We start from the raw sequence: 10,200 nt of genomic DNA on the forward strand, positions 1-10,200 counted from the left end.
AGACAGGGTGGGACAGAAGGAGAGAGGAGAGAAAGGAGTCCGGTGGAATCACATAGGACAACGACAATGAGGGACATGGAGAGACAAGGAAGGGACAAAGGAGAGACCAAAAGGAGGGGGAGGACAGGGGCTCTGGGCGGTGGGGGGAGAAGCCCCGTCCCTCACTGCTGACCCCAGAAGTCACCAGACACACACTGGACCACGCCCCCCATGCTTGGCCATGGTGGAGCTGAGGCCCCACCGCCCCGGGTCAGGCCCTGGGCGCACCCGCCCACCTCTCCTGCCCAGGCTCAGCCGCGCCCCCTCCGTGCCTCAGCCCTGCCCAGGCCTCCGCTCTCACCTGCGAGGCCTTTCTGTTGGCCCTGAACCCATTACGCACCCGCCCGGCCTGGCTCCAGCCCCAGTCCTCCCCTGCTCTGTGTGCTGGGGGCTGCGGGCTGTCGCACAGCCAGATCTCCAAGTGCTGGGGCCTTCGCGGATGGGCTTCTCCTGTGAGACACCCCTCTCCCGCCCAACTCCTCCCATTCTCCTGGTCTCATCTCCAAAGGCCTCTCCTCCAGGCAGCCCTCCTTGAATCCTCCAGCCTGGGTCAGATGCCCCCTGTTCCAGGAAGCCCTCCCTGAACCACCCCCCCTAAAGCCCGGGTCCAACGTCCCCTCTGGGCTCTTGTCGCTGCTGGGCTTCCACATCCCAGCCCTGCCCACTCTGGGTCGCCCCTGCCTGGGGTTGGGCCTTTCTCGCCAGCTGGACTGTAAGCCCCACAGGGCTGGGGCTGTCATGGTCACTGTTGTGTCCCCAGCATCACCCAGCACAGGGCTGGGCACAGAGGGGCTCAGAAGTCGTCTATTAAATGAATGAATGGGTGGGTAGATGGATGGATGCTGAACTAAGGAGTTTGGACTTTGTCCAGAGGGCACTAGGGAGCCACAGAAGGGTTTAATCTAGGGAGAGTCAAGATCTGATCTGTGCTTTAGAAACTCCAGGCTGCCTCCCCACCCTGGGCCTTTGCACATGCTGTTCCCTCTGCTTTTCTGAGCAAGGTGGACCTGAACAAGTGACCTCTTCTCTCTGAGCCTCAGTCTTCTCATCTGTAAAATGAAAATAATAATAGTCTCTCTCTCTTGGGGTTGTTGTGAGGACTAAATGACAAGATGCTCTGACTCTCAGAGGAGAGTCTCAAGGCCTCGGAGAATAAAAGAATGACCCCCCACTTTACCCCCAATTCTGCCCAGTGGACTCCTATTCATCCTCCAGTGCCCCATCCAGAGGCCACTTCCTCTAGAAAGTCTTCCCTGAAACTTCAGCGATAGCTGATGACTCCCTCCTCTGGGTTTCAACTGTTGCACCAGATTGTCATTGGGGACGTCCATTTCCCTTAAGACCAGAATCTTCTCAAGAGCCAAACCCTACTTGAGGTATGTCAGGGCCTGGAGCAAGAGTTCAATGTATGTTTGGAAATGTATGGATGGGTGGGTGGGTGGGTGAATGGGTGGGTAAGCAGGGGGTGAATGCATGCACGAATGGGATGTGTGAGTAGGTAGGTGGGTGGGCGGGTGGACCAGTGTGGAGGTGGGTGGATGGGTGGGTAGATGTAAGTTCTGATGGATGGCGGGTGCTGGGTGGAGGGATGGTTGATGGATGGAGGGGTAGACGCATGGTTAGGTAGGGAGGTGGGTGGATGGGTGGGAGGTGGGTGGATGGATGAATGGAGTGAGGGGGTGAATGCATGGTTGGAGGGGTAGTGAGTGGGTAGGCGAGTGGATTACATTTGGATGGATGACTGATGGGTGGATAAATATATGGATGGTTGAGGGAGGGGACGGATGAACGGACAGACGGATGGATGGACAGGTGGGTGGATGGACTGGTGTACGGATGGACGAAACATCTTCCCTAGGAGAGCCCTCAGTTCGGGAACCCAAGCTGACCCTGCTCTGGGCGGGCCTACTATTGCAGTCGGAGGTCTTCTGGAGGTTTGAGAGTTGCATACCCCCAGACCTTGGGCACTCACACTTCTCCTGAATGCAGCCTCTATAGATAATGCCAGTCTCCTTCCAAGTTCAAATTCATCCCCACCGATCCTGGAAGACAAAATCGGAGGGTTGGCGGGTCTTCCCCAGACACCCCCAGAGGCCCCCTAAGTCCCCCTCGCCCCTTCCTTCACCAGGGGATCCCTCTACCAGGAGAGACTGAGTTGTGTTTTAAGAGGGTGCTAGCCCTTTAATAAACAGCGGCGGTTCCCAATGTGGTGGGCGGGGCCTGGAGAAGAGAGATTTGTAAGGAAAAGGCGGGGGCCGGGAATCTGCGTTGGCATCAGCTGCTCCCCTAGTACACGAACGACGACGCCCTGCGTCACTCTGGAACCCAACCTCAGGTGAGGCGCCTTTGTTTAAAGAAGGGCCCCGGCGCGGGGGCGGGGCTGGGCCCGGGGGCGGGGCTTACCCGGCGGCCGCACTGTCACGTGCGGCTGCGACTCGGCGTACCCCGCCAGGGGCTGGCCCTCCGGGCCGAAGGCGGCACCCTGCCCTGCGAGAAGGGTGGAGGGGTGCAGGCTGAGCCCCGGGAAGCCCGTTCCGGGCTTTGACGTCCCCCCGGGACCCCGGGCCCTCCCTCCCCACTCTGCCCGCACCTGTGCGGTTGGACTGGTCGATCATCGGCTGCACGATGCGTCTCCGGGCGTTGATGAACCTGGGGCCCGGCCGTGGAAACGCAGGGGTGCGGCGGGGAGGAGGAGAGAGGCGGAGGTGAACTCGGGGGCAGCCGGGGAGAGAGGAAGCGGCGCGAGGGGCAAGGCTCAGCGCGCTCCGGGGCCTCCGTCAGCACCGCGGACAGCGCCCGGCCTCCGCGCCGGCGGCCACGGAGCGCGCGACCCTCGGGGCGCTCACCAGTTGTTGACTTGCAGGATGGTGAGCCCCGTGTCCTGCGCCAGCTGTTTCTTCTGCTCCTCCGAGGGGTACGGGTGCTGCGGCCACCAGCAAGAGTCAGCCCGCCCGCCCGCGCCGTCCGATCCCGGAGGCCATGGCCCCAGGGATGGCGAGCCCAGGCCGGCCAGGGCCCCAGAGCCCCCGTGTGCGTCCGAGCGCCAGTGCTCTCCGCGACCCGGCGACGCGCAGCCAAGTTTCCTGCGGGCAATTACTCGCCCCCGGAGCCCCACCCCTTCCAGCAATTAGAGGCTAATTGGCCAGACGTCCTTAGGGAGCCGTGCTGGAGAGGGGGCCCCACCAGCTGGGGGAGGGAGGCAAAGCCCAGCCCTGTCCCTCTCTGAGTCTCTGTCAGAGTCCCTCTGTGTCTCTCCCTACCGATTCTTTCTCTGGGGCTCTCTGTCTCCCTTTCTCTCTCATGTCTCTGTCTCTGTCTCTGTCTCTTTCTCTTTGTGAGTCAGTCTCTCCCTGTCTCCGAGTCTCTGTTTTTCTGTCTCTGTCCCTCCGTGACTCAGTCTCTCCCTGTCTGTGTCTTGCTGTGTCTTCATCCTCCCCCATCTCTGTGTCTCTCCTGTTTCAGCCTCTCCCTGTCTCTATTTTTTGTCTCTCCCCACGAGGCCGTGTAGTGCAGTGGGTAAGGCCAGACTGCCTGCTTTTGAACCCATTTCTGGCTGTGTGGCCTTGGGCAATTCTCCTAACCTCTCTGTTCCTCAGTCTTCTCATCTGCACAGTGGAAATAATAATAGCCCTTCCCTCCCAGGGATGGTGGGTGGTGGGTGGGTGGATGATGGGTGAGTGGGCGAATGGGTGGGTGAGTGGTTTGTGGGAAGGACTGAGTGAGTTAAGAGCCCTTAGCAGCACCTGGCGCACAGGTAACGCTCGCTGATGCTTGCTCTCATTCCCCACCCCCATGAACATCTCTCCCAATATCCCCCCTGCATCAGTCCCCCATCTCTTGGTGTCTCTTGGGGGCTCAGTCTCTGGGGACCATCCTTCTCCATCTCTCTGTGCCCACCCTGTACCGGGGGCCACAGGGCTCTCACCGAGAGATGCTGGAACAACCAGGCTCTCATGATGTTGGTGGCCACCTTGGGGAAAATCCCTCTTTTCTTGTTCCGCCGCCGCTCCTGGTCCAACTCCTCGTCCTCTCCCCCAGAACTGGGAGAGGCCACACTTGTGTCCAGCCCGTCTCCTGAGGGGGGGACAGGCATGCTGTGTTGGGGACAGCGAGGAGTGGGGGACCAGAGAGCCCAGAACCCTCACCCTAGACACCACTCCACACCCCAGCTATCTGTGCCCCTCTGGAAGTCCTGCTTGTGATCTAACTTCAATCCTCTGGCCGACTCCCATGTTTCCCTTCCACCTCCCAAGCTTCTCACCTTGGTCACTGGAGTTGTCTCCGCTCTGGGAGGCCAGGCCGCCGCTGGATGGACCTGGGGTCCCCAAATGTACAGACCCACTATCCTCATGGTCTCTAATCCACGTATTATTCTAGAAAACAAGAGCTGGAAGTTAATGCCAAAGCTTGGGGGACATTGTAGCACAATGGCTGAGAGTATGGGCTCTGGAGCCAGGACTCCTAGAGGGAAAGCCTGTCCCTGCCTCTTTCCTGGCTGTGTGATCTTGGGCAAGTCACTTCACCTCTCTGTGCCTTCGTTTCCTCAACTGGAAAAGGGAAGACAGTAACAGCCTCCACCTTAGAGAGTGTGGTAGAGATTCAATGAGTTAGCTTACAGAAAGGCACACAGCAGTCGCTCAACACACATGAGCCTATGGCACTGTACCCGAAACCCTTGGGGCCAGAGGTGTTTCAGAATCCAGGACTATTCACATTTTTAGACAGTAAATCAGTGCATGCACCGTGCGGCTCACAGCCACCCTGAGCAGGGGCTGGGGCACAGTCTCATCGTCAGACTCATTAGCATTTCTGCAGCAACGCGGGTGAATAGTTAACCTAGTGCGATAAATAAAGGCTATAAATAGCCTCTCATTAGTTCAGGTCAGATTTTGCTGCCGAGTGAGTCTGCACTCAATTCATGAAAAAGAAAAATGCAAACTTTGAGTTTTCAGAGATTCTGGGGTCTCAGAATTGCGGGTAAGGGGGTCTGGGGTAAGGACCCCAGCACACTTTGAGTGACTTGAGAATGTGCTGAATTCGTGTCCCAGGGCAACCCGCCCACAAGCACTGCAACGCACAAGAACTGCTTCTTTGCAGTTCTCCCCCACCCGCCCTTCAGACCCTGGACAGCTGCCCAGGGTCGCTCAGCCCCAGGGTCGCCCACCACCCTGTTCACTGCCTCAACCCTGCCCGTCCCTCTGCGAACGGTCCCTCCCCAAACCACCCAGCGTGGGTGCACCCTGTGTTTCCCGCTGGGGAGTTCTGTCCGGGCTCAATGTGTCTGTGCAGAATTGTGCGTTTCAACGCATTTGGGGATGGGTTGGGTGCGGCTGCCGAACTGCTCAGGTCTGAAGACTCGTGAGCACAATCGTGGCTGTCACCCGGAGCTGTTAGGGTGCTGCGCCTGATCGCAGGCTGCAGGCGAGTGCACCGAGTTGATGTCCCGAAGCTGTTCTGACACTTTCGTGTGGCACGTAAGTGACACGGCTTGTCTCAGCATGAGTGTACCTACATCCCTGCAGTTGTATCCATAGATCCCAGGACGGCATGGCTGTCCCCAAAGAGGACGTGGCTGTGGCATGGTGGTTCCAGGGGTGTAGCTGAGAAATGCAGTTGCATTTGAGCGTGGTTATGTCTTCCTCTGCCACCCCTGGATGGCTGTGTGTGACACTGATTATCACAGGGGCTGTATGACTGCAGCCTGAGGGCTTTGTTGTCCTGTTCACGAGACTGCACGTGGTGACTGTGACTCCCGCACAAGTGACTGTATGACTCCGGGACTGTCTGGGTGGGTTGGCCTGTTGGGTGATTGTCATGCGAGTGTACCTGAGATTGCGTGAAGACCTCTGAATATGAGCCTCTGAGTGAGTTGTCACCGATTATCGCACACAGGGGGTCCTCGCTGAGCATGTGCATATTATGGGTTGTGAGGCAGAGGGCCCTTGAGGCCATTCTGTGACTGCCGTGAGCCTGTATCTGACTCTGCGTCCTGTCGTGTCATTGCGGGGGTCCTCGTGTGACTTCTCCCCAAGGCTTTGCCACGCTATCTCTCTGCATGGCTGTGGCAATTCGGGATCCGCATGGCTGTCATGTGTGTGACTGTTGTCTGGTGTCCTAAGCCAATAAAGTCGTAGTACGGCTGTGTCTGCAGCAGGGCCACTTTAGCTCCTTGCTTCGCTAGGTGTGACTCTGTGTGGCTGGATCCAAGCCTGCGAGTCTGTTTCCAAATCTGCACAGATGAGTCTGGGGCCATGTGGCTCTCAGTGGCATACGCAGGTGGTCAGGGTCGTGTGTGTGCATGCGTGTGTGTGCAAGGGCCCTGTGGTCAGTCTGAGTCCCAGCGTCTGGCTGTACCCGAGCCTGTGTGCAATTGGCGTGTGACCACGTGCATATGCGGCATGGTGGCTCCGTCTGAGGCTGTGCGGTGAGTGTGTGCCCTCACGCTGTGCGGGGCCCACCTGGTCCGGGAGGCTGGGGCAGGAGGCCGGGTAGTCCTCGAGATCCTCCCTGTAGCCGCCATCCCGATCCTCAATGACCAGGTCGATGGGCATCTTTCCCTTGAGGCAGGTGATGTAGCGGTGACAGAAGTTGTCGCACAGGTCGTGGACCTGGGGGGGCACCGGGGTACTGGGGGGGCCACCCGGGGGCCAGGGCTGGGTGCACAGGGGTGGGGTGGGGAGAGAGCCTGGGGGAGGGGGAGGCACGAGGGGCACGAGGGGCGTGGGGCGGAGTGGGAGCGCTCACCTTCTCTAGCTCGAGCAGGTGGAACCGGAGCACCTGGATGGCCTGGATCATCTGCAAGCGGGGACAGGAAGGGACCGCAGGTGGGGGTGAGACAGGGAGGAGGAGGAGGAGGAGTTGGGGAAGGAGAGGAAAGGAGAGACAGAGAAACAGGAAGAGTGAGACAGAATCACAGGGACAGACAGACAGACAGAGAAACAGAACAGAGACAGAGACCAGAATTAAGGAAAGGAGAGGTGTTAGATTGAGAGATAGTGACAAGGAAAGAAGCAAAAGACAGAGGGGCCTGTCACAAGACGCGTGAGCTAAGGTGGGCTCCAGTGATACGTGCACCCACCTTGACCCGCGCCCCAGCCCCAGCCCACTCTCCACCTGCAAACTACATTTCCCAGAGCCCTTTGCCAAAGGGTATGGCCAATAGGAGCCCTGGGGGGACCTGGGGCGCCAAGGACAGGAGAGGCTGGGCTACTTCTCCCTCCCTTCTTCTCTCCTCCCTCCCCTCCCCTCCCCTCTCCCACTGGTTTTGGTGGGAGTCCCACCCCGTGCCAGGCGCTGTTCTAAGCACTTGACTCGCATTAACTCATTCAACCCCATGGCAGCCCTACTGGATAGAAGTTACTAGCAGCAGCACTGTACAGATGGGGACACCATGGCACTGAGAGGTGGAGCCACTTGCCCTGGGTCACAGAGCTAGTGACGGCTGCCGCACTCACAGGGGCAACAGGATCTCGGTTTGAGAAGGTGGCCCAGGCACCTCCTCTCTGCACCCCCAACCAACCCCAGGGATACAGCAGGCGGGACGGGAGACTCCATGCCGGAGGGGGTCCCCCGGAGGGCCCAGGTCTCACCAGATTGTCCAGCTCTGGGTTGGAGGAGAAGAGGGGCCTCTCAGAGCGGACCTGGGGGGCAAGAGAGAGGCCAGTGGGGCACAGCCTGCCTCCGTCCCGCCCCTCCTCGCGGGCGCCCCGGGTGTGGCGGATGGGGGTGCCCACCTGCTTGGCAAAGGCAGCGATGTCCTCGTTGAAGGAATCGGAGGAGCAGACGTCGCTGCCCAGGGGCGTGCCCAGCCCAGCCCCGGCCCCATCTCGAGGGGAGCATGTGGCCAGTTCGCATTTCTCAAAGACCAGCGCCAGGAGGGGGAAGAGCGGGTGTCTGGGGAGGAGGAGAGGAGAGAGCTCACGAGGGGACGGGAGGGGAGTGCTGCAGGGGGTGGAGCAACTGGGAGGGGACAGAGACCCAGGAGGAGAAGAGACAGAGACAGGGAGAGACAACAGGGAAAGGCAGCTTTGGAGAAAGAAGAAGCCAGAGATCCAGCCCAGACCACGTGGAGCCCCCAGCCGCCACTCACCCGTAGATCTCATCCTTCTCCCTCTTCAGGCTGTCACTGTCCAGGGCTGGGGGCAGGGGCTGGGGAGGCCGCTGTGGGCCGTAGGGCCCAGGCGCTCTCGGTGTTGAGGCCACTGCCTCCGAGAAGCCGGCCAGGGCTGCGGTGCCGTCCACGATGCCTGGGTAGTGGGGCAGCTCATCGTACTGGGGGAGACGACACAGGGAGAGCCCAGGGGAGGTGTCAGGAGACTCAGATGTGCAGCTGAGGAGCCTCCCTATCCTGGGACCCAGGAAATGTCCCCCTGTGTCCCAGGAAGCCGCCTTCTGGTCCCCTAGTGTCTGAGCCCCGACTCCTGGAAGCTCCCCGTATCTCACGGAGCTGTCTGGGTGGGCCTGAGGACTGAAAAACGTCCCGTCAGAGACTCCTGACATGTGGGCGGGAGGACCCAGAGGGAGAGAGGCAGGGTGGGCGGGGAGGGAAGAGGGTCGGCAGAGGGTGGGAGAAGGGAGGGGCAGGGACAGCGGAGGGAGCGGGGAGGGGCAGGGGCCTCCCGCGGAAAGGCGCTGTTTGTACACAAAGGCACACTTCCATACCCAGCCTCCCCACTTCCGTTTCATTCTGCAATTGTCAAAAATGCACAACTGAGTGTGTCTTAACAACTTGTCACCCCCGTTGGCCACATGAATCCACCACACACGTGTACACGCACAGACGAACACGCCAACCCACGTGCACACTCAAGTGTGTCAGTCACCCCCCCACGTGTACACACACTTTGGAGCACACACGCAGCCTTAGGGAACCCCCCAATCACCAGAGACACCCCCTCGCGCGCACACACAGAGCCAAACACCAGGCACCGGGATGAATGAATGAATGATTGAGACGCTCAGCGCACGAATGAACGAATGAACGAGGCAGTCGGCACAGTGCCTGGCTCACAGTCCGCAAACGCTTGTTGGAGGAAGGACAACTCCATGGGACCACACGAACACACTTGTGCACGCAGCCCAGAAGACACGCAGGAGCAGGGGGAGAGATTTGCATGTCCCATTGTCACACAACCTCGCACCCGGAAGCCAGAGGGACCTTTCAGTCACCAGGGCAAACCCTCTCTTGGCGATGAAGACACCGAGGCTCGAAGAGGCGCAGGAGCCTTGCTGCCTCCACCGGCCGCGGCGGCTCCGCCTGCGTGTCCCGCTGGCTCCCGCTCCCCCCTCCACTTCCTCTTCTCCTAACTTCTCCTGAGCCCTGAAGTTGAATGCGACCGCCCCCGCGCTGTCCCTCGCACGCCCACCCGGTGGGTCCTCACACTCTGCCCAGCCCCTGCCCCGCCCTCCCAAAGTGGGTGCCTCCCCCCTGCCTCCTCTGCCTCCTCCCTCCTCTCCCTCCCGGACAGAGCAGAGAAGCCCTCGGCCGGCGGCGGGTGAGACCCTCTGGCAGCGCGTCCCCGCCGCTAACCCTTAGGGCGAGGGGCCTGGAACAAAAGTAGACCCGGGAAGGACGGGGGCGGGCAGGGAAGGAAGGGGACGGTGGGAGGCAGAGATAAAGGGCCCGGGATGGAGCGGCCGAGGGACACGGAGAAGGGGGAGGGGCGACCCAGGGGCACAGAGGGGGAACAGCAGGGGGGTACCTAGAGGCAGGGAGGGGACACTTAGGGGCCAAGAGGGAGGACAGAGGGAAGAGAGGAGACCAGGGAGGGGAGGAGAGGCAGAGAAAGACGGTGGAGAGGGTGGATGGGCCCATGCGGCCGGAGCCCCCGGGACGGGGAGACAGAGGGAGGGGGGACGCGAAACAGGCTGGGGCCCGGGGGTCCCGCCCTCAGACCTACCCTCCGGGCCATGGGCTGACGCCGGCGGCAGCGGCGGGGTCCTTCCAGAGCCTGGCCGGCCAGGGGGGCGCAGGCAGGGGCAGCCCCCGGACGGCCGGGCTGCGGCCGCCAGGGGGTGGGCAGGAGGCTGGGCGCCCGCCCCCAGCCCCAGCGCCGTCAGAGGCAGGCGCCGGGCGGAGAGCAGGCTGCGAGCATGGACCCCAGCCCGTCCCCCGCGGGGGTCACGGCCGGGCGCTCATCGCCGCGGGGGAGGGTCGCCCGA

The 10,200-nt window shown here is 61.0% G+C and overlaps 1 protein-coding gene across 1 annotated transcript; it reads right to left on the reverse strand.

Annotated features, from left to right (window-relative positions):
* Positions 1 to 2,212: 2,212 nt before the first annotated feature.
* Positions 2,213 to 10,200, reverse strand: MEIS3 (Meis homeobox 3). The gene is made up of 12 exons (XM_012653253.1): positions 9,939 to 10,200; positions 8,129 to 8,310; positions 7,773 to 7,932; positions 7,629 to 7,679; positions 6,784 to 6,834; positions 6,498 to 6,647; positions 4,301 to 4,412; positions 3,965 to 4,113; positions 2,886 to 2,962; positions 2,630 to 2,688; positions 2,443 to 2,526; positions 2,213 to 2,259 (listed from the first exon to the last, which is right to left on the reverse strand). Exons 1-12 carry the CDS (start codon positions 9,948 to 9,950, stop codon positions 2,213 to 2,215), a joined length of 1,134 nt encoding a protein of 377 aa, XP_012508707.1. The 5' UTR covers positions 9,951 to 10,200.

This window comes from Propithecus coquereli, unplaced genomic scaffold (assembly GCF_000956105.1).
Source record: "Propithecus coquereli isolate 6110/MARCELLA unplaced genomic scaffold, Pcoq_1.0 Scaffold42, whole genome shotgun sequence".
In the NCBI taxonomy this organism is placed as follows: domain Eukaryota; kingdom Metazoa; phylum Chordata; class Mammalia; order Primates; family Indriidae; genus Propithecus; species Propithecus coquereli.

What these genes read in the sequence shown, in the direction of transcription:
- MEIS3 (XM_012653253.1), bottom strand. An exon ending in ACCTGCTCGAGCTAGAGAAG is followed by an intron (nt 6,648 to 6,783) that starts GTGAGCGCTCCC and finishes GTGCCCCCCCAG; the next exon opens with GTCCACGACCTGTGCGACAA. An exon ending in AGACAACTCCAGTGACCAAG is followed by an intron (nt 4,114 to 4,300) that starts GTGAGAAGCTTG and finishes TCCCCCCCTCAG; the next exon opens with GAGACGGGCTGGACACAAGT.